General features: G+C 39.4%; 2 protein-coding genes across 4 annotated transcripts in view; both read left to right on the forward strand.

Annotated features, from left to right (window-relative positions):
* Positions 1 to 5,189, forward strand: part of tcaim (T cell activation inhibitor, mitochondrial) — a 37,225-nt gene extending 32,036 nt beyond the window's left edge. For 2 of the 3 annotated variants that reach the window (XM_059022713.1, XM_033998534.3), the window contains exons 10-11: positions 1,981 to 2,112; positions 2,738 to 5,189. In XM_059022713.1, the coding sequence (XP_058878696.1) occupies positions 1,981 to 2,112; positions 2,738 to 2,963 (358 nt within the window). In that variant the 3' untranslated portion in view covers positions 2,964 to 5,189. The remainder of the gene's footprint in view (positions 1 to 1,980; positions 2,113 to 2,737) is intronic. The other variant, XM_033998535.3, reaches the window with a different exon arrangement.
* Positions 5,190 to 25,299: 20,110 nt separating this feature from the next.
* Positions 25,300 to 27,906, forward strand: part of trim71 (tripartite motif containing 71, E3 ubiquitin protein ligase) — a 30,990-nt gene continuing 28,383 nt past the window's right edge. Inside the window, exon 1 of the mRNA XM_033999406.3 lies at positions 25,300 to 27,159. Within this exon, the coding sequence (XP_033855297.1) occupies positions 26,476 to 27,159 (684 nt within the window). The 5' untranslated portion in view covers positions 25,300 to 26,475. The remainder of the gene's footprint in view (positions 27,160 to 27,906) is intronic.

A 27,906-nucleotide genomic window follows, 5' to 3' on the forward strand; every position in this document is an offset into this window, starting at 1 on the left:
AGGCAAAGGTCAAAGCCGGTGTCTTCGTCGGACCACAGATAAAGAAGATCCTGGAGTGCAATGAATTCCCCAAGAAGCTCACTAGTAAGGAGAAAGCGGCTTGGAACAGCTTTGTCGCAGTGGTTCGGGGCTTCCTGGGCAATCACAAGGCTGAAAACTATGTGGAGCTGGTTGAGACTCTGGTGAAGAACTACGGCACAATGGGCTGTAGGATGTCCCTCAAAGTCCATATCCTTGATGCTCATCTTGATAAATTCAAGGAGAACATGGGAGCGTACTCGGAGGAGCAAGGCGAGCGCTTCCACCAGGATATACTGGACTTTGAACGCCGCTACCAAGGACAGTATAACGAGAACATGATGGGAGACTACATTTGGGGGCTGATTCGTGAAAGTGATTTACAGTATAATCGTAAATCTCAAAAAACTACACACTTCTAAATCTTTTGTAGTCATTTTTGTATTACTTTAGTATAAATACATGTTAATTTGGATTCATATGTTGTTTTTTTCTGACTTTATGTGAACGAAAAGACACAAATTCGCCCGTTTTCTCACTGGAAATAGGTAAATTTCAAAATATCACTGTCCTGATCACAAAAGCAAAGTCTGTGGGGAATAATAGCCATTTTCTATACTTTTGAGGCATAAGCAATTAGGAAATAACACTTACTACCCAGGAACAAAAATTGTGTTACATAGTGTAATTATTACAAAACAGATATTTACCCTGCTTGGCCCTGTTGACCACATTCAAATTAGTCATTGGGGGGGGGGGGGGGTCAGGTTGTGTGATTGAAGTGCTCGCAACCTCATCATAGGCAGACGGCAAATCCCCTAAAAAGAACAAATGAGGATATCAGTATTACTGAATAGAAGCACATTTTAGAAACCATAAATAAAAAGTATTTAAATAACAATCAGACAAAATGCAACTCACTTCTAATACTTTTATTAGTAACGTCTTTAAACATTTTTACATATGTTGTGCGTTATTAAAAAAATCTAGTTTCCACAATATGGTGAAAACAAGTTTATTATTATTATTATTAATTTGCTTAGCAGACGCCCTTCCAGGGTGACTTTACAACTTTTTTAAGCTCTTTACATTCACGTACCTTTACTGATTATTGGCTATTGTAAAAAGATGTATTGTTACTTTCAGTAGCATGTACAAACAACACACCTTTATATACTGCTTTCATGCACAAGTAAAAAGTAAAACAATATATTCACATCGTAAAATGTACATTTTTTACGATTGGCTCAACTCTTATTGTTGTGATCTTTAATTTTTGTGTTCTCTTTTTTTTTTTTCATGGCACTGTTTAGGGTTTTGGTTAAATCCCATCGTTTTTAATTCAGAAGAAATTCCCACATACACCTTTTTAATTTCTCATAGAAGATTCTAGCTCTTCTTGAACACTGGAATCTGCCCATTTAGGAACAAGAGCCTGCACTTCTCCAGCGCCCCAAGGCTGAACTTTTTTCTCTTCTGAATCACTGCCAGTAATGGACGCCATATTGTTTGTATGTTTTTTTTTTCGACTGCACTGACTAATGAAACGTAATGATGAAATTCATTAACCCCGCCCCCCTGACCCTGCTCAGCCTGGAGCCAGTACCAGATAGGTTGTGAGGCCGGAGTTTGACAGTTTGGTTCCGGCTCGGCACGACAAAAATAGCCAGTGTAAAACAAGCCGTACCGTGACGGTTTGGCAGCAGCTCGGCTCGGATGTGCCAGTGGAAAAGGGGTATAAGACACATGTCAGACTACAAGGGTGCCAGCACTCCGAAGAACTCCCCCATTGTGTCTGTGTTGGTTTGATATTTACATATTATGTATCTTTATTCTCTGTAATATAGTAATCATAAACAGGCACAAGAGTCAATTTAATTGGAGAAAAGTGTCCCTTTTAAAGATATTTTTATTTTTACCCAGTCCCCCTCAACCTAAACAAAATAAACGTTCCCTCTCCAGTGACCGTTCCAGTCCAAGTCTGCATGAGTCCGGTCATTTCAACATCCCCACCATCTGTGAACCTTCAACACTGCAGTGGTTTATTCAAACCAAGGCACAAGAGGCCAGGAGGAGAATGAAGAGAAGGGAAGAGTGAGTTTGCATTCTGTAACTTTAGACTGGAAGATTCTTCCAAGTCTCACTGCCTTTGGGGGAGGGAGGGGGCTCAGATATTGTGGCTGTAAAAAGTCACTTTACAGCCACCACCTAAATGTTGCCAGAATTATAGCTTGTCTCAAGATACAGTGTTTCAATTTCAGGTGACATCACTGGAATACCTTGTAGCCAATCAGTTTTAGAGCAGCAGCCATGCAATTTATGTAAAATGTTTAGTAACAGTTTCAGAGATGTTGAAGACAAATCTTTGTGTCTCACTGGAACTCCCTATCTGGGGCAGGGAAGAGGCATTGTCAAACTCAATCTTATTAAGGGCCACATCGTATTTATTTATTTTTTACTGTTACTTTACTTTAATTCTTTTGTGTGAAGAAGCCTAAACAGACTGGCTTGTAACTAAATTACAGATTAGCAGCCCTCATTCAAACCGTATGCGTTATAATGTCTTGGGGAGTAATTCTAAGAGCTTGGTAAGTCTCACGTTCCCCTGACACACAAAACTTCAATTCTGTGTCTACCCATTTAAGCCACTTACATAATACCATGTACTTGCATTAATTATTTACATTTTTAAAAGAAATGTACCATTGCTTTCCCCCAGGTTGAAAGCTGAAGAAAACGCTCTTATTCTTCTTTGCACAGAGAAGCTCTCTTTGAAGAGGCTTTACAAGGAACCCAGCATCACCAGCACCCAGATGATACCTTGCTGTAAGCGACTGGTAGAGGAGCGCCTCCCATACTTGCAAGGCATGCATCTGTGTGTGTCGCACTTCTACTCCGTCTTGCAGGATGGGGACTTGTGCATACCCTGGGACTGGAAGAGCTGAGGTAGTGTGACTGAAAGCACAGGGAGACTGTATGGAATCTGGACGATGTGTTATTAAAGGGAATGCTATGCAGTCCTAACAAATGGTCTACTGGCACTTAGTTATATGCAAATAAAATCACCAATGCAGCACTTTAGAGGAACGAAATGCTGGAAAATATCATTTTTGGGACCCCTTCATTTGGATCAGTTTTACTATAACTATTGGTACTTGATAAGTCTAATATTTTGGAAAATATAGAAAAACGTGTTTGCTGTTTCTGACCGTCTGTTATTGTAGTTGATTTCACAGGTTATTTCTCTAAATGGTTTGATGCCATTTCTACAGTGACTCACCAGTTGAGGTGTGATGCAGTCAGGGGAGCACTGGTTCACCTCCTGGCTGTGCCAAGTAGCCGATCTTCTCATGTCATGCTGTGCGTCACATTGGTACTCGCAAGGGAAAATCGAAAATAAGATACGTAGGTAATCAAAAATGACACATGTCTGTTGAATTGATCTAAATGGCGATGCATCGGAGTACCGCCATAGTTTAAATGTATGCTTATAAGAAGAGGAACAATGAACATTGAGGAAATCAATCTCTAGTAGCGTGTGTGAGTCTCTTAAGTGTGTCTTAAAATGACTGGTTTGATCATAATTTAATATTTAAATGGTATTTAGTATTTTAGATCAGGTACGCCTCCTGATCAGTACATGTTTAGTATTCCTATCCAAAGGGATCAGTAAATAATCTGTACCATAATTGGAGAAGTACTTGGTTTCACACATGTATCTATCACCAGTCTGTGAAATGCATGCTGTATCTACCCAGACATTCTTTTGAGTAACGGTTCTAATTCTACTGTGTTATGGAGCTGTTGCATGCAAAAATTGTATTAGCAGTTGTATTGTTTATAGTTATGGGTGGGCAGCTATATGAAAATTGTATATCGATATCATGCACGTATTTCAATATTGATAATTCTGAAGGTTTCCAAAACACATATATAATAGCACAATTATAATAGCACAAATATAAAACATATATAGATGTTAACGTAGATTTACATATGAAAAACAATAACTTACTTTAACTTAGTCCATCCATCATCAGCCACCTCAAAACTGAAATATTTCTATACTTCACTGCGCAGACTTTAGCCAAAACCGGAAGTACTTGAATCGTCAGCCGCTCTACGTGTACATCATGCTGACTCACAATACCTCGGTGCAATGCCGAAATTTGTATTATATTGAGAAATTTTTTGATGTTTTAAAAGTACATCTCATTTACAATACTGAAAGTTCACATTTTAAAAATACATTAATAATAGTGCAAGTAATGAAATGCTGAAGCATGCGCATATCTCAGAATAATGCAAAACGGATGGCCAATGATGCTTATGCAGCATGCAAATAACATAGCTACCTCTGTGACAATGAAGGGGAGTTATTACGTTTAAATCTATTTATTTATTTAAATTGTACTTATCTTTTTAAATGTGCAATTAGTTTCAGCATTGTTCTATTAAACTGTTTTTAGCATATACTGTTTGTGTGTCATTATAATTAGGCCTACATTAGTGCATAGTCAGTTTATAAAAGTACTCTCCAAAGTAATCCAATTATTTCTTCTGCTACATGTTTGTAGTGTCAAATAAAGACAGGGTACAGCAGAATCAGCATAAGGGCTTGCTGTTTTAGATCCTTGAAGAAGAATGAGAAGCCGCATAGTTTAAGAATAGGGTGTAAAGTTCAGAATTAAAGTTCTGGTTTTGTTATTGTTCGTTGCATTAGCATAAGTATTGTGCCAAACACTTCTACTAAAACATTTAATAATACACAACAATAAACAATTTTGTTTTACTAATCACAAAACTTTAAGCACTAATGTGTTATATGCAATTGAATTATTGAATTATTGAAATTTTTCATTATAAATCATGGTCATAATTGTCTCAGATTGTTTGTGTGTGTGTGTATATATATATATATATATATATATATATTTGTGTGTGTTTTGTTTCTGTGAATTTAGGAATATTTTTCATCCATATTTTTCTCATCTCTTCATGCACGGGAAATGTATGATCTTACTGTTGAATTGTACCGTGCTGAAGCTGAGCACAGCCGTGATCACTGCAGTTTCCTTCCCGTCGTTAATATTTACATGCTTTTGCAGTTGTGCCTAAAATACAACTCATCCTTTCTCTCTCAGAAATTAAATAAACAATATATATATATATATATATATATATATATATATATATATATATATATATATATATTACCGTTCAATACAGCAAAGGAAAAGATGTAAACAGGATTTAAAATAAACCGCTCATTCGCCAGAAATTGAGATACCGATATCCTGAAATGTGGCGTCACTTGGTGCTAGTAGCGTATACAAGGGTTAAACAATACTTCAGTGTGTGGTGTTTGCCTACGAGACTGACTGCGCTTGTATTTTTAGCAGTATTAGCAATAAAAAGTATGTCTCTGCTGTAGTTGGGTTGGATGCACGAAGAGAAGCAGTATATTTGTTGTAAACATTAAACTGGAGGTTTTTAACGTTTCCATTTATTGCAATTAATTAAAATGAATGAAGCCTCTGTGCTGGTCTTAGTCGCTCCATAAACAGAGCTGACATAACTCGCAAAAGTTAGCCTTGTTCGGGTCACGCATTTAAAAACGCCAGTCATGTATTTTTGTTGATAATGAAAAGATACAGAAAAGGAGGCAAAGACAAAGTTCACTATCCACACATTACTACCGCTGACCTAGAGAAGCTAATACACAAATACATGATTGGCACTAACACACTGGCGGTTTATGTCAGCACAGTTTATGGAGCGATTGAGACCAGAACGGAGGCTAACATAACAAAACTAAGTACTCTTGACAAGCCGAATTACGCACTGAAGCAGGGAATTATCATAGCATTTTCAAGACAAACTGTTTTTAAATCGATTACCATTTCTTTATGTTTCATCAAATCAATAAAAACACCAGCTGCCCAAGCATTTGTGTTTCCTTCAATTTCATTAAGTTGTTGACTTGTTAAATCGTTGTGCCTCTTGCTTCCCCCCCCCCCCTTCCCCCAATGGAGGTTTTGCTTCTTGTAATTCTCTGCACTTCTACACTGTCATGCCTCCGAAAAGATCAAATGTGACGAAAGGAACGTCACTCAATAAAAACAATGTGTATATTTATTCTAGTTTTATATGTTGTGTATTGATAATTTATTAATTGAACTGTGCTTCAGCAAAAATTAATTCTGCCATGCATTGCACTATTCCGCACGGTAAAAAAAAACCCTCAATAGCCAATCAGCGTGCAGCATCCAAACATTCCTTTCTATAAAATAAAGTTTATAGCTGCAGTCGTAGCTCCGACTGTGCTGGTACCTCATAGCTGTACTGTAACGTCACAGATTATCAATTCACACAAATCAATTTCTGCTGTAATTATCAATTTAAAAATAAAACAGTCCGTTTTTTTTCCCCTCTCTGTAAATTCATGTTAATGAAAAGTAAACTAGAACCGTTCTTTAAACCTACAATTTTAAAATAACTTTGCTCACAGAAACAGGCCCACCCATCGCGTTAAAACAAAGAAAGGTAAGTCTATGGTTGTTCTTAGTATTATAGTGATTTTTTTAATGTGCTTATTTTTCAGTCATGAATACTGTTATTGTGTGGTCCACAAACAAAAAAGTTTGAGAACCACTGTCATAGAACAACTCCAATGTACTGTTTGTTTGATAGAAGTAACAGGGGAGCCATGTATATGCAGCCTCCTGCCAAAACTGTATCTTGCAGGAAAAATCTGTAGCCCATAGGTCTACACTTGGCTATAAATAGATATACTATAAATGATGTACAAAATCCATCTCATATCCACTCATCACAAATCCAACCTAACCATTTATCCGCCATGATTAGGGCTAGGATTTTGTCACGGAAATTTGTACTAAAAGTCACGGAGCAGTCACGGTAAAAGTGCTTAAGAGGAAGGCTGAAATGCTGTGTGAAGTCATGGGGATGAACATACTATTATTTAAAAAAAAAATAAAATTAAATGCAATATACCTACATACAAATAAAATTATTATATACAAGTAGGAAAAAAGGAAAATTAACCAAATATTGTATTTATTATTATGGTTTTCACAACATCACGTTCCAGTTTTAATTCTGTAAATCAATAAGCTTCACAGCGTATACCAAACAAAAGTTCATTTTGCATAACATTCAGTGGGGTTTCTACAGGACAGCAAACAAAAACGGTAGGTTTTACATACCTTTAAAAAATAAAGTTTGAAGTTCTAAAAGACTGCTGTGGTACTGTTTGCAATTATTTTACATTTTAGTTTGTTTTCATATTATTTTGATACAACATGTACATTGAGAGGTTTGATGCTTTTATGGAGTGCCAGACATCCCTAAGTACATTTTTGTATACAGAAAATTATGCATCAACGCTATTTACTGGTACTGTCAAACACCTAACAGCAAGAGTTGGGAATCTCGTTTCCATGTTTTTCCAGAACTTGTAAATGTTGTTGCATTTCATTTCACGGACAATTTCATAGTAAGCACGGTATTCACGCTGTGCTACACAGTTGTCTTCAAACAGTGGGATGGCCTCAAACACTTCTTTCTCAGCTATGCAGAGATACTTAGCTTGTTTTGGGTCAAAGACCTGACAGGCATTGAAAAATGCAGCTGCAGGTCTTTAAATCTCCAAATGTTTATCACAGCTGGCTTTATGACTAATCTACCGGTACGTTGCACATTAAACAAAACAATAATCCATCGCTTTCATGAAATACATTTCTGGGGTGTTGGGCTGCTCGTAACTGCGCTTATTTTTGCTGTTTTCTCATTTTGTTTGCAATGTGGCATAGTATTAAGTTAACGTAGGTTTAGAAGATGAGCCTGCAGTATTTAGATGTCACAATTTGGTGAGTTGAACGCACACTCACATTGTGAAAGCACAGCAGCAGAAGCCAGATGATTGCAGTACTGAGGCACAGGCTCGCAGTGCCTGATGAAGCTGCCTGGTCACCATGGCAACTCACCACTCCCCATAGGCACTTGATGAGGGCTTTGCCGTGGTAACTGGTCTGTGAGGCGCAGTACAGGAAGAGTTACAGTACAGCAGTCGTTGGAGTATGTTATGAGACCCATCAAAATCACGAGCCGCCACTGGTTGAATAGAGTTTGTTATGGGCTGGATAGGTCTTTAAAACGTTCAACTTACCTGATGGAGGTCCAAGGCGGGATCTTCTGATGGAACAGTAAATTGTGCTGGCTCTGTGGCGCGGGAACTGAGTGGGGAGCGGGGGAGCGGCTTCTGATTGCAGGTGAGGAGTAAAGACAGATTCAGCAGACAAAGCTTCATGGTTGATTTAAATAGAGCTAAGGCAAGGCAATCACTGACGACGGGAATGTAACAGCGGAGCTTTGAAAGTTTTAGCAGAGGGCCGGTCTTTCTAATGGAGACGCGCTTTGAACGACACTGTTGCTGGGCTAGAGACTGGATGGTTGCAGGAAAGACTAACGTTGGAGCTCCAGCAGCCAAATAGAGAAGCTAAATGATGCTAAGAATCACCAGAGCAGGTAGGAAAATAATTGATAATATCTTGGCCGCACTGTTCAGAGAAGTGACCTGCAGTGAAAGGAGCGAGGCAACGAAGTTTTCGATATTAGCAAAGATGTTAAACTGGAGCACGAACAACGGAGTCTGAGCATTTGCTACAAAGCGAAAACACTAGTCGGGAAGAGCGTAAGATTGTGGCTTAAGTAGACAATTAGTAATGATAGACAGTAATTAGGCAGCCCCAACTCCCACCCCCTGAATCTCGCTCAGATGCTAACATTTGAGTATTCTGCCAAGCTGTCTATACAGATCTAAAAACATTGGATATTAAAACTTGGGTTGTCTATTAGGTATTTCTTACACACTATGAGGATTCATTTATAAAAAGTAGGGCTGTCAATTAATCGTGATTAACTGAAAAGCCTAATAATGCATATATATATATATATATATATATATATATATATATATATATATATATATATATATATATATATATATATATATAATTTTAACGCTCGTTAATCACAGTCCTTTGTTTTGATCATCTTAACTTCCCATACTTCATTGTCTGCCGCACGAGGCTGAAGTGAACGCGAGATCAGAAGTAAAAAAAAAACTGGAACCTGGAAAAGAGCTGGGATGGCCTTTCTTGGGAAGTTTTTACTTCATAATGAACTCTTTCTAAACAAAACGTTTATTTAAAGAGGGATTTGTTGTTTTCCTAAACATATCTTTAATTAAAGTTGTATTCTATTGTTGTTTTAAAAATGTGATTAATCTAGATTAATTTTTTTAATCGCACAATTAATCGAGATTCATTTTTTTAATCATTTGACAGCCCTAGTAAAAAGTAATTGCTTTTATTGGGGTGAGAGCACTAACACTTTGTTATTTGGATACCAAACTTGTTTGGAGCTTCCTGTTATGAGACAGGGCACAAACACACAGAACTAAGTGTTCCCGGTGGATAATTGAAGAAAAGGTTATTTAAGCTGATATTGAGTGAGATTTGATGGAGCTTGAACTTCTGTGTGCACTTGCGTTTCAGAAAATAAGACATAAATCAGACAGCCCTATCTTGCAGCACGATGTTCCTAAATAATTAGAGGATTGACCTGGACAGCTCATCATTGCCTAGTGTGGTAAAGCAAAAAAAACATGATTGAACCAAATGGGTTTGCCAAAGCAAAACTCAAGGAAGAATGGACAGGAGCTGTACAAACCATTTGAAACACCTGCCACAACACTATCAGTTCAGTGTTGTAGTAAATGAAAAAAAAAAACCTGTCTAGTTTGCTTATATCCAGCAAAGGTAGTTTTGAAACCTTAACACTGCTACATCACTCTGTGTGCTAACTAAGCAGTACTGTAGCAGTAGAGTAAACCAAACAAAAACTGTAACATATTCAAGCTATTATAGCGCATACAGGAAAAGAGCACACACCTTGTCCCGCATTTGCTGTAAACATAATCCACCTATTGTTACTGGGACTGATTTATGAGGGTCTTTTACATCAAAGTGCAGTTTGCCCTGTATTTTGTAAATGAAAAAATGAATTGTTAATATGTTGCAAAACTAGCAACAAACAATGTAGGCACTGTGGCAGGGCTGAGGCTTGCCTCTATAAATACAGTAGTCTCTGTGTATAGGAACACCTCTTAAGAGAACACATTGGCTAAGAGAACAACCTTGTGGTGAAACAGATTTTTCCCATTGTAAATGCTCCGCTTAAAGGAACTTAAAAGAACATCTTCTTTGCACCAATAGCCATTCATTCACAACGGATACAGTACTGTTCTGTAACCTGAAAAACTCACCATCATCAAACTTAAATTCAAATGGTTTATTCAATCTTTAAAAAAGTGACTTGTTATCGGGAGAGTATATTGAGGCACACTGATTGGTTTATTCACTCTTTCCAGAACCGCCGATATTTATCATTGCCTCACTCTGTATTGCTTTTCTTTTATTCAGTTCATTTCATATGTTGATGCACGTGCGTCATGACAAGTAATACATATGTATTTAATTTGTATAATTTGAAAGTTTTTGTCAATTAAAGTATGTGCTCGATATGGCAGGACTGGGAGGTTAGACTTCCCTCCCTGCCTAATTGAAGTTTAATGTGCAGCAGGTGGCCAAGAGGTAATTGACTAATTGGTTATCAATTAACCCTGGCCACATGGCTGGAAAGCCAGCCCTTTGTTCTGTGCTTTGTAGTTGAACGCCTCGTGACTGTGTGTCTAAACCAGGGTGAGTGGACCAACCAGGAATGACAGCGTGTATACCGGGGTTTTGTGTTTGTGTCTGGAGGTTATCACCGTGTGTACACTGGAATAACTACAATGTTTATGGTAGGGATTAATTTAGGGCAATCGTTTTCAACCTTTTCATCTCAAGTACCAATGTTTCCAGCAGGGACCACCAGGTGTACCAGTAATGTGCACTCTTAAACGGTTGTTGTAAGACAGAGACCTACCTGAATTACAACCAGGTTTGTTGTGTCTGTACTCACTTGTTTGTTGCCTCATTCTGCTGAATGGTTAATCTATGCAGCTGATGACTGCAATGAAGTCAGCATGTTTATATTTTAAATATTTTCCAAGTGTGTATGGAATTGGTGATCGCTCCTTTAATTGTGTATAGTTGTAATATAGGAAATAACATGCTGCAGATCCCATGCTCAGTGTTAGTGAAGTCCTGATCTGACAGCATGCAACACAGACAGCTCTTATGATTACATGTTACCATTTATTTTTCACTAAAATATGTTTAAATTGCAGTGAGTTCATTCTGCTATATTTACGATAATAAATACACCACAGAAAGCACATTCTTATCAAATCAAATCCAATTTTATTCATAAAGAGATATTCACACCATCTCAAGGCGCTGTGCTGCAACAACAATTCCTAATCAAATACAATCCAAAAAACACAAACAATATACAGGAAAACAATGTTTAAAAAGACAGTAAAGGCACGCTAGAATAGAAAGGCCAATGTTGATTTCCGTAAGGTAAACACTATTGCCAAGTTCAACGTCTACCCCAATGCCTCGGGTCGACGAGCTCCTTGACAGACTGGGTACAGCTAGGTTTATCTCCACTTTGGACCTGACGAACGGATACTGGAAGATCCCCTTAACCCGCAGCTTTAGAGAGAAAACTGCATTTTCAACTTCTGATGGTCTGTTCCTTTTCATTACCATGCCGTTTGGGCTACATGGTGCGCCCGCTGCCTTTCAGAGACTGATGGACCAGGTCTTACACCCACATCGTGAGTATGCAGCAGCGTATATTGACAATGTGGTTATCTACAGCTCCACCTGGTGAGAGCATCTGGCTAGGATTACGGTCTTCCTTCAGTCTGTAAGGGTAGCCTGGCTGACAGCCAACTTGAGGAAATGTACGTTTGCCAAACAAGAAACTCAACATTTGGGATTTATGATGGGAAATGGATGGGTGAAACCCATTGTCACCAAAGTCCAGGCTTTTGATGAACGCGGCAATCCCCAAAACCAAGTCTCAGGTGAGGTCTCTATTGGGGTTGGCCGGTTATTACCGTAGATTCATCCCCGAGTATGCCACAGTGGTCAATCCCTTAGTTGACCTCACTAAAAAGACCAAATTTGATTAAATGGTCAGGGGAATGTCGGGGCATTTGACACTTTTAAGCAGAGACTTTGCCAGGCCCCCACCCTCATTACACCAGATTTTACCTGATTGCTTCCTTCAAAAAAGGCTGAAGCAGTTCGCAAAAATGTCACCGTCAACAAAAAAAAAAAAAACTGGAAAGTTGTACAGTGGACGGTACCTTAAGGAATGGCAGGACAAACCCGAGTTTCGTGGCTTGATAAGGGCTTCTCCTGACGACAGGGATTATGCATTTTGTATTCCATGTAAGAAGAATGTGAAAATTGCAGCTTCTGGGCAGTACGACATGAAGATGCATTTTGAGACTGCCAGTCATAAGGAATGTGTAAAGAAAAGCAAGTTTCTGCCAATGAAAGTATATTTTGAAAAGAAACAGTCGAACACAGAAAAAGCAGTGACAAAAGCTGAAGTTTTGTTCTACCAGCTAGTGGCAGAACACAATCTACCAGCCACAGTCGCTGATCATTTCATGGAGTTTGTGCACAAAGCTTTCGGTGATTGATGAGAGCAATGACAGAAACACAGAGAAGTGCCTCGTTATTCTTGCTGGGATGTTTGAAAAGGGGAACGGCGCCAGAAACAGGATCCTAGACAGCAGTTTCGGGTGGAACCGCAGAGTAACTGTTCACCGTGGTAGAGTCAACCCTGAGGTTAGTCAATCATGCTATTTCTGTTTAAACAGATTTTTGTGTTGAAAAGTTAGATATTTACAAAATCATATTTACTGAGTGATTACTGCTTTATAGTTTACGTTCCTGTTAGTTACTATGTATGGTACTTAAATAGAGGCAATGTTTCATTGCCATGGTATTGATAAAAAAATGTGGTGTCATGCCATAAAACATCAGTAGATGTCGCTATTACTAACACTACTTAAAGATTTAAATGTTAAGTGATATTGTGAATTAAGTGATATTGTTCATGCAGTATGTTTTTTTATGGTACTAATTAGGCCTAACCCTAACCTTAATCTTAAACCTAAATAACAACGTCTTAGTTACTATGTACAGTAACTATGTATGTAATGTGTACTAAATAACACTGTCTTAGTTACACAACATCTTAGTTAGTAGAATCATACTAAATAAGACGATTTCATTTTAGTATTTATTGTACTAAATAAGTGGAGGGTGTGTTGCACCTACTTCAATAATTTGTTTTCATATTATAGTAATGAACAGTCTTAGATGATTACTAGATCAGGTATTGATTAGGCCTACTGATTTATAATTACATTTATGATTACCTATGATTTCTTTCCCATGTTTTTCTTATAATTTTTTTTTTTTTAGTTTTTAACATTTAGCAGACACCTTTACAGTTTCTTTTAAATTTGTTTTCCATGTAAACAAAATAATTTGTAAAAGTTACTTACCATGTATATTTTCATATATACTTTCAGGGACAATGAAATACCTTGGGAGAATGTGAGTGGTTTTGCCAGCGGTAACTGCAATGCTATGGTGGGAGCGGAGCACACAATTCTTTCCTGTCTCGCCTGAGGGAAAAGTACGCCAACGTGTTCAGCATCAGCTGTATCTGCCATTTGGCTAACCTGTGTGTGAAGTCTGCTGTAAAGAAAATGTCAGGGCCTGTGGATGATCTCTTCATAGATATCTACTACTTATTCGAACACAGCTCTAAGCAAAAGGCTATCTACAGAGAGTTACAGCTTTTTACAGACGTCCAGCTCGATGGCTTTCACTGGAGAAGGTGTGCAACAGGACCTCAACCAGTACCCTGCACTGAAAAGCTATTTTGCCAGCCATGCTGATGTTGAGAAACCAGGCCGAATGAAGTGCATCAGAGAAGCTGCAAGACCCACTGACCAAGTTGACTCTTCTTTTCCTGCAGCATATCCTGTCTTGAACAACTTTAACAAATTATTTCAGGCAGTTGAAATGAAGGTTGGTGCTCTCTTGCCATAAATGGATCGTCTCCTGCGGAAGGTTCTGGTCAAGTTCATTCTGAAGAAACACATCCAAGAACAAGACTTGCAGAAGATCAACTTGGTGGACAGGGATTTGCAGCATGATGATGACACCATCTCAGTTGGAGCGACAGCCAGGACCTATCTGCATGAGGCAGAGCTGATATCCCCAGAAATGCAAAATACATTTTTCAGTGATGTCGGAGCCTTCTATACTGCAGTAGTTCAGAAGATGCTTGACAAGTTCCCCTTTGGAGATCCAGTATTGCCAGACTTGGTGGTTTTAGACCCATTAAAGAAAGTCGACATAGACTATGTCCCAATTGTTAGACTGGCTGGAAGATTTGCACCAACAGTGGACACAGAGCTGCTGAAAGAGGAGTGGGAAGACTTCCAGCTCCTTCCTGATACTGATGTCTCCATGACGGACGATAAAGGCCAGCACAAGAGCCTGGACAGCTTCTGGGCTAAAGTGATCAACATGAAAACTTCCCTTGATGTACCAAGGTTCCCTGAAATGGCAAGGGTCTATGCTGCTTTGCTGAGCCTGCCCCACAGCAATGCAGACTGCGAGAGAGCCTTCTCTTTGGTCCGCAAGAGCCAAACAGAATTCAGAAAGAGCATGCTTCCTGACACTCTAACTGCATTCTTGAAATGCAAAATCAATTGTGATGGTCCTTCCTTCAAGCTGAAAGTAACTGCAGCAATTCTTGAAAACAGCCAAGAAAGCTACAAGTGAATACAACAAAGTTCATGTTTAACCCCTGCATCATGATACACTGGACTTCAGCTTGACTCATGTTTATTATGGACAATCATCAGCACAAACTCAATTACAGCTGCAAATAGTATAACTATACAATTGTTTAAAAAATATATAATTTTAAAACTGGCCCACTTTAGGAATCACATGAACTAAGCTTGTAAGAATAATATACCTCTGGCCCCAAATCCAGGACAAATACACACAGAATATCATTCTACTGTTCCACAAATCTTAGATCCTAAATTGATTGTTTCTGTTTGCAGTGTAAAATTGCTTGAAAAGATGAACGTTACTTTTAACTTTGTACATTTTATTTGAGCAATTTGGAACAGTGTTTTCACCAGACTAGAAATGGCCGCAGTGTTTCTAATGATGCAGGGAATACAGACCCTCCTGTGTGAGATGCTCATCTGTCTTAATGTCACAGCCACAACCAACACTGGGGCAGTTTCCCTGATGCTCATGCTTTACATTGTTTTTCCCCACATGCACCAAGCCATAGAGTTGTGCAAGTTAATGGAGTAATAGCCAAGCCTTTAACATTACAAGGACAGTGGTCTATAATATGTGAATGATTTACTATGGAAGTTGCGTCACATTTATATGAAGAAATTAACTTGTCTATTGCCACCTTCTTATTTTTGTATGTAGGCCCACTTTTCTCAGGTTAGTATGAGACGTGATATTAAAAGATTATGTTGTATTAAAGTTATCTTAACAAGTGCATTTTTCTTGTTGTTTAGATTCACTTTGTATCATGTTCTGTATGAATCGTCACATCATGGACTGACCACAGGGGTGCTTTACACTCATCACCAAGATATGAAATAGAAAGCTATATACATATAAACAAGAAGATGTATGCATTAGTTAAGATAATGGAGATACCCATTTCTCTTTAATAGATAAATAAGTTCCTCAGCAAGTTTCAGTACTAGTGGACAAGCGGCCTATACAGTACACAATACAGTACAGCAGTAAAATCCATTGTTGTCAGTTTTTGAACATTATTCAGTAGGTTTCACTCAACTTTAATGAAGCAAAATGTCTTAATTCTATAAGGTCATGCAAACATTTTGGCCATAGCTAATTTTAGCGATTTAATAGGCTATTTGTATCTGTTCTTCCGTTTATTTCCCTTCTGTCTTTGGTGTCAGTATAACAGACGTTTTTTTCAGCATCAGTGAGGCACTACTTTAATTTCTAGGGAAGGTAATTTCTTAAGCCCCTTTCACACTGGCATGCTCTACCTGGGTCAGAACCTATCCAGGTCAGGACCCGGTGTCATGTGGGTCGGGTACGCAATTTCACACTGCGTTTGTTAAAGCAGGGTTGACCTGGGTGACAGATGCAAGTGCACAACACATGTATCAATGCCTCGGAAGCAGCTTGTTACTGATGCTTCCATCCAAGCTTCTCTGGATTGAACTGTCGGCCCAAATGTTGATTAGATCAAATGTTTCTACATCCCTTCTGCTCATGCTGTGTCTCAGTCAATGGAAGTGAAACCTTCACGCAGGCGTGCCTGTTTGCGACAGCTTAAGAATGACCATCAAGCATTTTGTCTCGCTCAACCCAGGTCAAAGCGTGTCAACCCACATCCTGAGGTGGGTCACTAGGACTCAGGTATGTGGTTTCACACTACGTGGGATTGTGACCCGGGTAGCCCGGACCCGGGTAGGCGTGCCAGTGTGAAATGGGCTTTACCTTTTCTGTGCAATGTGAACTGTATATTCTCAAGTAATTATCATTATCGTCTGGTTCCTACTTCTACTTCCTTCTCCTGCTCTACTCTTTATCGGTGCACGTTAATACTGTTTGGGTTTCACAAAACACACACTTGCGTTTTAGACAGTGTGTAGCCTACGCGTCTGCTCCTGAGCCAGTCAACTGGTGTTAAACCACTGAAATATACACTTAAGCTGGTAGAAGGTCATGGTGCGCGCAAGGAAGGCCAGGGTAACAAAAACATTATTCCGCCGCTGGGAAAATAGTTACATCAGCCCAGCCAGCGCCTGGGGTGATTTGAGATTAAATCACAATCTTTGGGACACCATGACAGCCTTTCTGAAACTAGGACTGTCCCAGCCAGGGTTGCCAACCTTTTTTTTTTTATTCAACTATATTTTCTTTTACTGACATCATTTTGTTAAAAACTGGAGTAAGCTTGGCTCTCCGCAATAGCGCTATTTTGTGTCAGCATTCATCAGCCGCCAGATCCGTCAAGTCAGTAACTTGGTACTCCATAAATTCCATTTCTAGGCTATCCAGCATATTTCCAAGAACAATCTGTGGGAAAAGCATTGCCAGCTGGACAATGTCTCCCGAGCTCGCTGTGCTTTGGCTGCTTGTTTGAAGAATGCATACTAATTTCAGCACAGTATTGTTAATTGGCATTCTTCTTTTGATACTTTTCACTGCCATCACATAAGGTATAGGTACTGTATATGTAAGTTGAGCTGATTGGGAAAGCCGCAAAGCAATACAAAATATACCATCTTTATTTTAATCCAAAATCACAGACATTTTTTGTTATTTACAGGTTTTTTTTACTGACTGTCTGTAAATTTACAGACAGTTGGCAACCTTGGTCCTGACCAAACCGGGACATTTAGTGGTTTTAATTTTAATATAAATATAAATATAAAGGAATAGCATAGATCTGGAATATACACCAGATGATGGATTTTTGTTAAAGCAGCTTTCACTGAAGTAACAATGCCATAGATCTCTACCATGTGTTCAGTGAGCTTAACAAGTGAAACATGTTTGTGCAGGCTTGGAAAGTATATTGCCTTTGGCTGTTTTAAAACCTGGACAAGATCGCAAACACACAAGCACACACCCACACTTTCTTGTTATAGGAATGCAGGTCATTTCCAAAATGTTTATTTATATAACAGTTTCTGTGTCTTTTTGTATATATAGCTGGGGTATTGAGTAGAGTTTACAGCAACTCAGGAAACCTGTTAAATTAGTGTACTGCTAACAAGCCACACAGAACAAACTTAGTTGCTGGAAGTTTAAAACAAACAACTCTGAAGAGCTAACCACATTCTTGACATTAAAAATACCCTGCCACAACATTCCAGCACACCAGGGCAGGATTACTCTACCACCACAAGAAAATAAAACACATTCACAAGAAACTGAACCAACTTATTAACGGCTATGTTAAACAGAACAGAGCTATTCAATTTGACTATTTTAAAGGTGAAAAAAAACGTATCTATGAGAAAATAACTTGACTAGCCCAGTTTGTTGTCACACTTTGTTTTGTCTGCTGCGTATGCTTTTAAAGGAACTGAAAATACATTGTGGATTCCTTACTATCAAGTCCAGCTTCTATCTATCACTATCCTTTATGTGCTTGAAGACTATCAAAAAGTCCAGCAGTACGTCCTTCATTAAATGTAGACACTATATTCTGAGGTGAAACTCAAAACTCAGAACATTACGGAAAATGTCTTTAACAGGGTTTCCGTTTTTTAAGCCAAAACATTTGTCTACTTTACTTTTCTGGCTTGATTAGTTTCTTCTGAGTTTTTAATTCAGGCTTTAAAGTTCAAATATTTGTCAAGCATAGGCAATATTAGAATGCCAGCAAATTATATTTTACCGCACCAAAAATGTACAAAAAACAAAAGCCAAGTTACATATACAATATATTGTGGCAAAGTGGGGGTATTCTTTGCCACACTTGCCACGGGACCTTTCACACTGTCTTCTTGTGTCAAAAGAAGTATACTGGACCACAGCTGAATTCAAAACAGGGCTGTGCCTGTATATTTATTTTCATTAAACAAAACACACACACACACACAAAAAACAGCCTAACTCCAGCAAGGAGTGCTTAGCTAAACAAGTTCTAGCTAATAAACTGGACAGCTAAGTCATTCACCAGTAACCAAATATACTTGTTCATTACAAGTACCACAATACCTTTTTTATTTTTCCCAGTTTGGGAACTGTTGCTCCAGGTCTTCACCTTAACACAGACAAACCAAACATTTCAGACCTGGTTTATATACCTGCCTGACTCAATCCCCAATTTACCTTGTGTGGCTGTTTAAAGGCAGCCACAAGACACACATTTCACAGTGTGCAGGGCCTCTGCCGTGTCACACATCCTCTCCCCATTCCACAGACACTTCGCATCCCCACCACCACCCCTTGAAACCCAGCCACTTCACCACGTCCTGAATTGTCAATTTTTAGACCTTCATGTGGGTGGGTTGGCCCACATTCCGGAGTCTCCGGGAAGGGACCAAGAACCGACAACAGGACATCGGGAGAGCAGGTTGGTGACTGGGTGGCTGTAGCAACAGGCAGAGGCGAGAGCCTCGGCGACTGTGCAGTGATGTCTGGTTCACCAGGGCGAATGGAACGGGAGACCAGACGAACGACTGTGCCTGGTCGTGCAGCGACCAGGGAACTAGGCCCAGCGACCAGAGGTCCAGAAACAAAAGTTGGGTGTCTGGGAGCACGGGTCAAGGGAGCTGACCTACCGGTGTCAGATTGGTGCCCCAGGTGGTGGTCTCTTCACCTCCTCCCCATTCTCTGTATCCGGTGACTCCCTTTTCTCGGGTTCTGGAGAAGGCGGCCCTTCTTTCTTTGACACTGGAGACAGCGGTGATTCTCCCTTTGGTTCTGGAGACAGTTGGGCTTCTCCCTCTGGCACTGGTTCTAGAGACAGTGGGGCTTCTCCCTCTGACGCTGGTTCTAGAGACAGTGGGGCTTCTCCCTCTGGAACTGGTTCTAGAGACAGTGGGGCTTCTCCCTCTGGCACTGGTTCTGGAGACAGTGGGGCTTCGCCCTCTAGAACTGGTTCTGGAGACAGTGGGGCTTCTCCCTCTGGCACTGGTTCTAGAGACAGTGGGGCTTCTCCCTCTGACGCTGGTTCTAGAGACAGTGGGGCTTCTCCCTCTGACGCTGGTTCTAGAGACAGTGGGGCTTCTCCCTCTGGCACTGGTTCTGGAGACAGTGGGGCTTCGCCCTCTAGAACTGGTTCTGGAGACAGTGGGGCTTCTCCCTCTGGCACTGGTTCTAGAGACAGTTGGGCTTCTCCCTCTGACGCTGGTTCTAGAGACAGTGGGGCTTCTCCCTCTGACGCTGGTTCTAGAGACAGTGGGGCTTCTCCCTCTGGCACTGGTTCTGGAGACAGTGGGGCTTCGCCCTCTAGAACTGGTTCTGGAGACAGTGGGGCTTCTTCCTCTGGCACTGGTTCTAGAGACAGTGGGGCTTCTCCCTCTGACGCTGGTTCTAGAGACAGTGGGGCTTCTCCCTCTGACGCTGGTTCTAGAGACAGTGGGGCTTCGCCCTCTAGAACTGGTTCTGGAGACAGTGGGGCTTCTCCCTCTGGCACTGGTTCTAGAGACAGTGGGGCTTCTCCCTCTGACGCTGGTTCTAGAGACAGTGGGGCTTCTCCCTCTGACGCTGGTTCTGGAGACAGTGGGGCTTCTCCCTCTGGCACTGGTTCTGGAGACAGTGGGGCTTCGCCCTCTAGAACTGGTTCTAGAGACAGCAGGGCTTCTCCCAATGGCTCTGCACACAGCAGCAGCTCCTGTCTCCCTGGCTTTGGTTATGGGCAATCTTGCCATAAATGTCCAAACTCTTCACAGAGTCCACACCAGTATGGTGGGACAAAAGGTCAGTCTCTCTTCAGGCTGCTTTTCTGGTTCTGGCAGCAGCCACTCTTGTTCCGACAGTAGCAACTCTGGCTGGCAGACTCTCTCTGTTTCCAGCAGGAGCTCACAGTGCTGGTATAGCCAGTCCTCCAAAACTGCTGTCAGGCCAAGAACACACAGTTGCCTTAGCTCAGCTTGCTCATGGCAGGGCAAGCTAAAAAAAAAAATCATTTTTCTTCTTTTACACAGACAAATAAAAAAGCTTTGCCCACTATCTCCACCATAGGTGGCAAAGTGTGGATTTCTTTGCCATGGTCGGGACATTTTTCCAATCTCTTCTGGTGATAACAAGTAGATAGGGTGTAAAACAGAACGGTGCCTGTGTACTTCTATTAATTTACAAACAAAACAACTCCTCCAAGGAGTGCTAACTAAACTTTTACAAGTTTTTAACCAATAAAACCGGACAGCTACCCCTTTTACCGATGATCAAAAGCAACACTTTTTCAAGTATTATATCAAGTATTTTTTTTTTAATATAGAGCCTGTCCCCCACAGGCTTCCTCCAGGCCTTAGCCTTCAAACACCTGCCTGCTTAATTAAAGGCAGGTGTTTCTAATTAAATTAGAGCCAGGTGTAATTCATCCTGGCTCACTCTGATGGTATTCTGGGAGATGTAATCCCATTATCCTCCAAGACTACACCTTTCCTCCCCCTACTCTACCACAATATATGCATAAGTTAATAAATGAAAATTAATCAAGACACAATCCAGGGCTAACTTGGGCCCGTTTCATTAATAAATACAGATCTTGGTAGCTCTTGGTAGATCAAAATTGGTAGATCTTCTCTCTAAAACTAAAATGTGGAGTGGGGGAAGCCTACTGTCTGGTTACTTAATTTGCTTCTTCAGCAAGAAATGTATACATTAATGTGTTTAACATCCCCTACTTATTCTTATCAATGTAATTACACTATTGTAAATTCAAATGCTGGGTACCACACCATTGAACTGCCTTTAAAATATCTGCTTTCTGAATATCATATATCTACAAGCTACCTTTCAACCACGTTGCTGTTTTCTTTATTTGTACAATAGCAATGACAGAATTGTATGTACACCAACAGGTTTTGCAATAAGACATTGTGGCAGGCCTGATGTTCTGCACATGAAAAGTGGGATTTGTGTTTATTTTTGTAAGTAGTTTTGTGTTTAATTTGTGTAAAATTAACTTATGTGGAATTAACTCCTCCAACACTGGGGTCGTGGTTTGGTTAACTTGTGTAAACACAGGGATTTTTTGGGGGATGTTTAGATCACACACAGTGTAGGAGCATGTTGTATCAACAAGACCTCCTGTATAGTGCAGTAGTGCTCGCCGTCTTCAAAACACCTTTAGTGTGTGGTTTTGTTTTGAAGTTTTTAATTTTGCTTTTTGTATGCTGTATCGTATATCCTGGGCTACCATCGCTGGTAGCGTCATATGATTTTCTGTTGGTATTTATGTAAATAAAACCTGCGCACCTCTATTTGACAACATCATCTCCCTGTGTCTCAGTGATAAGTTGTTTTAACATTTAATCTTCAATTTCTGATATCAAAAATTCTATTTCTGATATAAATATTCTATTCCACCTGGGCTGTACTTCCCTTGATTAAACTTAATTGTGGGTAATTTGAAAGTGCTAGGCCAAAGATATTCTATACCCCAAGATATTCAACTCCACTTATTCTCTATGGGGACTTACGCCACGCTTCATGCAAAAGGTTAAGAGAGCTTGGGAGAAGTTTTTCTTTTGAGCGTCAGAGGAGCTGTGTCGGATAGACCTGATGGTATCGATGTTTAACCCTTTAAGGTCCAAGCTATTTTCACCTGTTTTGTACTGTTAGATTTGTGGCTATAACTCTAACTATAAAAGTTACAGGTACATGTCTTACATGAAATGAATGTGCACACACTAGGATTTCATAAAAAAAAAAAAGTTAAATTGTCTGAAACACCCTGTTCAATACAGATAACAAAAACCACAGAAAAAGAGAGACTTTTTAGGGAAAAAAAAACATTTATTGTTTGTAAAATTATTTTTAACATGGCCACATCAAATCTGACAGTACACAATGAAACTTCAACAAAAAATGTTTTGAACAAATTGGATGACAAATACAGGAATTATAGTCATATATATAGGGACCAAAAGCATCAACAAAAAAAAAAAACTGAACAATTGAAAAATGTGCAATAGATGGAGCAAGATGGAGCTATTCACTGTGGCTTGAATGGCCAGCAAGGTGGCGACCATGGCAACCAAACTCCAAGAGCTCTTGTCTCGTGCTTCTGATCCACAAACATGAAAAACAAATATATATTTATTTATCGGAAAATAGGTCCTTGTGCCTTCAATGTCGCCATTTCTCTTATTTTGTAAGGATTTTGTGTGAAAATGTGTAGATGTAAGTCTATATCTGGATGAGTAGTCCTCCCTGTGATTGATCTTTTTACTCCAAATGTATATTATGCTATTTGTTCTGAAAGAAGAAAAACACATGTTACTAAATTCATAAGAAATATGAATACAATACTATAAGCCTTTAAATTACAGTTCTGAATTGAAGCAAAAAGATTTGCAAATAGCAGCCCTGTTCACAACCTCTGCTAGTTCTTGTGAATGTGTCCTCTAATATTAATAATGCACACCTGACTGTATATAACAAGTCTGCCATTCAATGAAGGGGAAATATACTGCATGTTAACAGAATAAAAAAGACAAGGATAAATATAACAACTATATAAAAACTACAAAAACCTGAAAGGTGTTAAAAAATGTTACATGTTGTACAGGACCATTTCTCGTTGATTATCATCTAAGTTTGAAGTGAAAATCTGCAGGATTTTCTAGAAATGTGTGCAGTCTGCTGCCTTCTATCAGCTCTATCAAACTTTACAGCCAGATCTGCTGACCCTCATGTCTGAATCAGATGAGTGACAGGGAGATGCAGATTGTATATATTATAGAACATATGGCAGGGAAGACAAATATTATAGTCATGGGAGGGACAAAAATGTGCAAAACATCACTCTGGCTTCCTCTAATTGTTATGGCAACAGCATCGATACTGACAAAAACACTCTCAACAGATATTATATAATTTGTAGTTGATTGATTAGATTACTTAGATTGTAAGTGAACAGGATTGCTTCAGGAGTAATTAGTATACCACCATTAAAGCCTATTATATAAAACTGCAGCGCCAAAGCATGTTCAATGCATAGCAAAGTAAAAGAATAGTGAACCACCTGTAAAATGACAAAGAGCTCCAGATAAACAGTATTACACTGTTTAATCAAATTGGCAACTGAGTGCAATTATACATATTAATACAATTTTTAAATGAATGGTTCTCCTCTGAAAAAGTAAGTTACTTAAAATATTGAATTTCTTTGTTACATTTCCTTGTATTATTTTATGGTGTCTGCAAACATTCTCAGTGGTTCTGGTATTGCTTCATTATTGAGTTTTAATTTTTCTCTAAATCTGTCTTGACCTGGTTCTGAGCTGCTTTAAGCTTGTCTGAGGAATCCTAAATGCCAGCCCTGAACAACCTTCCTCTATCCATTTAAATCATGTGACAATGTTATCTTTCAGCTCTGCCAGTCTATCACAATATTATGCTATCACCATAACATTGTAAGTGAAATGTAAAATAACAATTCAAATTACATTACAGGTACTCCTGAATTAGCTTCAGTACCATTTATCACTGTTTAATAAAGTTTTTCTAAACCTTGAAACATTTCTGAAGGTTCAACCTCATAGAGAAGCACTCTCCTCCATGTTGGTCCGCAGGGAATTAAAACTGGATATTGAACTACAGGTATACAATGATAGGGTACAGTGAGACGAGTATTTTAAAACTATGGGGCTATGGCATGTAATGTTGGACAGACCCACCTGTTCTTTTATGAAGAACTATCCATCACTTCAAGACACAGTCAGATTTCTAATACCTTAAAACTGCAAGTTCAAGGTCTCCAATTGAACTTTTTGCTGCCTGAATATTCCCATCTTTTGTCCCCAAGTGTTAAAGAAAAACTAGTAGACGAAATACACAGTGGTCAAGTAACCTCATAGAACTAATAATACTTGTACTGTATTGGTTTCGGTTGGTAGCAGAAACTGTGCTGTCTTTCCCTGAGACTGTTTAATAAATGTTTTTCTGTCATAATCTCAGTCAGTACAAAAAACAATATATTTATTTTTATATCCCCATTCGGTCACATTTTTAATAACATTTTTAGAAATTTTAAAACCGTGTGTTACTAACATACTTGATGTAAATACACATCTTGGCTAGCAAATAACCTAACATGCAATAAAGACAGTAGCCTCATTAAGTACTTTATTATAATACTTTGGAATCCAGATATCACAGGTGTAAAACGTTACTGGATCCAAAATACAGTATTTATTGCAGTTCTAATTATGAGGTCTAACTAGCCTGAATATACAGACTGTATCGGCATCACTATAGTTTCTTACGATATACTATATTATGTACAAGCAGTATACTATTGAAACTAAAGTGTTTTGAACAGTACTGACAAGCTGAAACAATTGCTACAAATATCGATTTGTGAAACAGAAAGAAACAATGCTAGCTTTTTAATGAAAACATTGCAACTTTCCTTGCCAAACCCCTTATGAACCAGCACCACTTTAAGCATTTTAAGAAGCCATTCAGCCCACAGCCAAGTCGACAGAAGCTCTGGTGTTCATGGCGTTCTGAGGCAGCAAGCTGGACATTTTTCAGTTGTTGCCCAGTCCCCACCCCACTATAGCCTGCCCCCGAATGCTCAGGCGGAAGTGTGTGTGTTCACTCCATTCATGTTTAAAGGGATTCTTCTCAGTTTCGACAACACGCGTCTTCACGGCCAGGGTACACCACGTACAATTCTGGTACCTCAAGATCCTGTGCAAGAAGAAAGGCCTCATGGAAATAATGTTGTGGATTCTAAGATACCGTGGAAACATTCGCAGAATGGACTGAGAAGTTTTTTTTTTCTTGGAGGTTAAAGAAAGCCAGTGGAAAAATACAGTATATTTTGGGGGTAAAGGGCTGCTTGGTAATTACATGTGTGTTTCAACCAATCTAACACAGGCTCGCTGGTGGTGGGGATGTGTTAAAACAGAAGACATACAAAACAAGAGCTGGGTGTATTAAAAAAAAATCGATACGGCGTAACTGTGGAAGATCGTATTACAACTGATCAAATGCTTGAATGAATTATTTAATTGCTCAGGACAGACCTTGCTCGTTTTACGTGCTTGACGTTGGAAAAGTGGATCTGATGGTGGACTAGAAAGAAACATTTTTTTTCTCTCTCTATCTGAAATATCAAATCAAAGAGATGGTGATTTCAGAAATGTGTATTGGTGTGTAACCCTCGTCGTCATGCGGTGTTGGGGGAGGATCGGAGCAGGAACCTCACATTGGATTTCATGTTTTGCAACAATGTTGCTTCTGCATCTAGCAGGATTATATTAAAAATCATGCAACAAAATGATACGTAATCATTAACAGGAAAGATAGTTTGCACTATTTAACAGTTTGGGGAAAACAATTAAAGCAAGGGACTATTGCATCTAATTTGAAAATTAATTATTACAGTTATTATTAAGCAAACATCTAAACGGGTCTGTTCATTTTTAATAATGGAAAAATAAAAACAAGCGCGTTGAAACAATTCCGAAAGTACGCGCGGTTTTGCCATGAAAAGATTGTACACTGTTAATTGTTAATTTCAGGACATTTTTATTTATCAATTAAATCAGAGAAGCTTGTATTACCCGGAAAAATAACTATAAGCAGTTTGGATTACCCGATATTATTGGCCCCAATGTAACATTTTTCATAATTATTTTTTTTTTCTTTTACATTAGTTGCTATGGCGTCGTTTCCAGATTCCGATCTGCAGACATGCCCCCTTTGCAAGGAAATGTGCGGCTCCTCCGCACCGATCTCCTCCAATTCATCTACCTCATCTTCCTCATCTCAGACCTCTAGCTCTTCTACCTCATCCTCCAGGAGGCTCCACGTCCTGCCCTGCCTTCATGCCTTCTGTAGGCAGTGCCTGGAAGGGCAGCGGAGCCCCGGTGACCCCCTCAAACTCAAATGCCCGACGTGTGACCAAAAGGTCTCCATCTCCGAGTCCGGGGTGGAAGCCTTGCCATCCTCCAATTTCCTTTTAAACAATCTCCTGGACGTGGTGGTGTCCTCTGAAGAACAGAACAAGAACGGCTGCCGGAGTAACAAACACTCTCACGGCCTGCTCGGGACTCACCATCTCGGGGAGGCACAGTGCAGCTCATGCGATGAAGGCAACCCCGCTACCTCACATTGCCTGGATTGCCAGGAGTACCTCTGCGATAACTGCGTCCGAGCCCACCAGCGAGTTCGCCTAACCAAAGACCACTTTATTGAAAGGTTTATAGATAGCTTGCAAATGGCGAGCCGGAACAGTAACTCAAATAATACCCCTATAACCCTTTCCCAGTCCTTCCATTCTGCTTACCCACTGATGCCAGTCTTTCAAGACCGGATGAGCTTCTGCCAGCAGCATGATAATGAGGTGAGTACATGCAGAAGTGTTAGATAAAACAAAAAAGTATCCCCTTTTATTGTGCGTGCTCACTGTCTGGCATCTGGCTTTTATTCTAGGTTGTTGTTAAGTTTTGAAAATCAGGGTTAGTTATTAAGTATAATACTAAAGTCAAACACAGTTTGCAATTTTGATCAAGGTTAATATATATTGCAGTCAATGTAATAAATTATACCAACTATTCAATTTTTTTTTTTAATTAAATAATCAATAGGTTATTGGGCTACAAAAAAAAAAAAGAAAAAACATTTTGTGACCGAATATGTGGCTGTTAAAACTATACCTCCTTTCACGTTTTCTCTTGTGGCACATATTGGCGAAACGTTGGAGGAACTAGAGAGTTGGATAAGACCCTAAATTATAAGTGGTTTTGTTTATAAACACTGGCATTTTAGGCCCCACAGGTGATGACTCTGGCCAAAACCTAATTAACTCATTTGAGAGAGTCGTAATGGTGTCACAGCCTTAAAATTATATATATATATATATATCTAAATGTGTATATTAAATGTATATATAAAATTAACTAAGTAATAAACAAAACAATAGTTGGCTTCTGACGTTCTAGTTACTAAAGCAAGGTACATATGGACCCCTTGTTCATCTGGGGCGGTCACTTTGTAAACAAAACACCTGGTTACGTCAGTCCATCAATCAACTTGTTTTTATATAGTGCCTTTCATGGCGAGCCATCCCAAAGCGCTTCACAATCAAATA

This window comes from Acipenser ruthenus, chromosome 4 (assembly GCF_902713425.1).
Source record: "Acipenser ruthenus chromosome 4, fAciRut3.2 maternal haplotype, whole genome shotgun sequence".
Classification (NCBI taxonomy): domain Eukaryota; kingdom Metazoa; phylum Chordata; class Actinopteri; order Acipenseriformes; family Acipenseridae; genus Acipenser; species Acipenser ruthenus.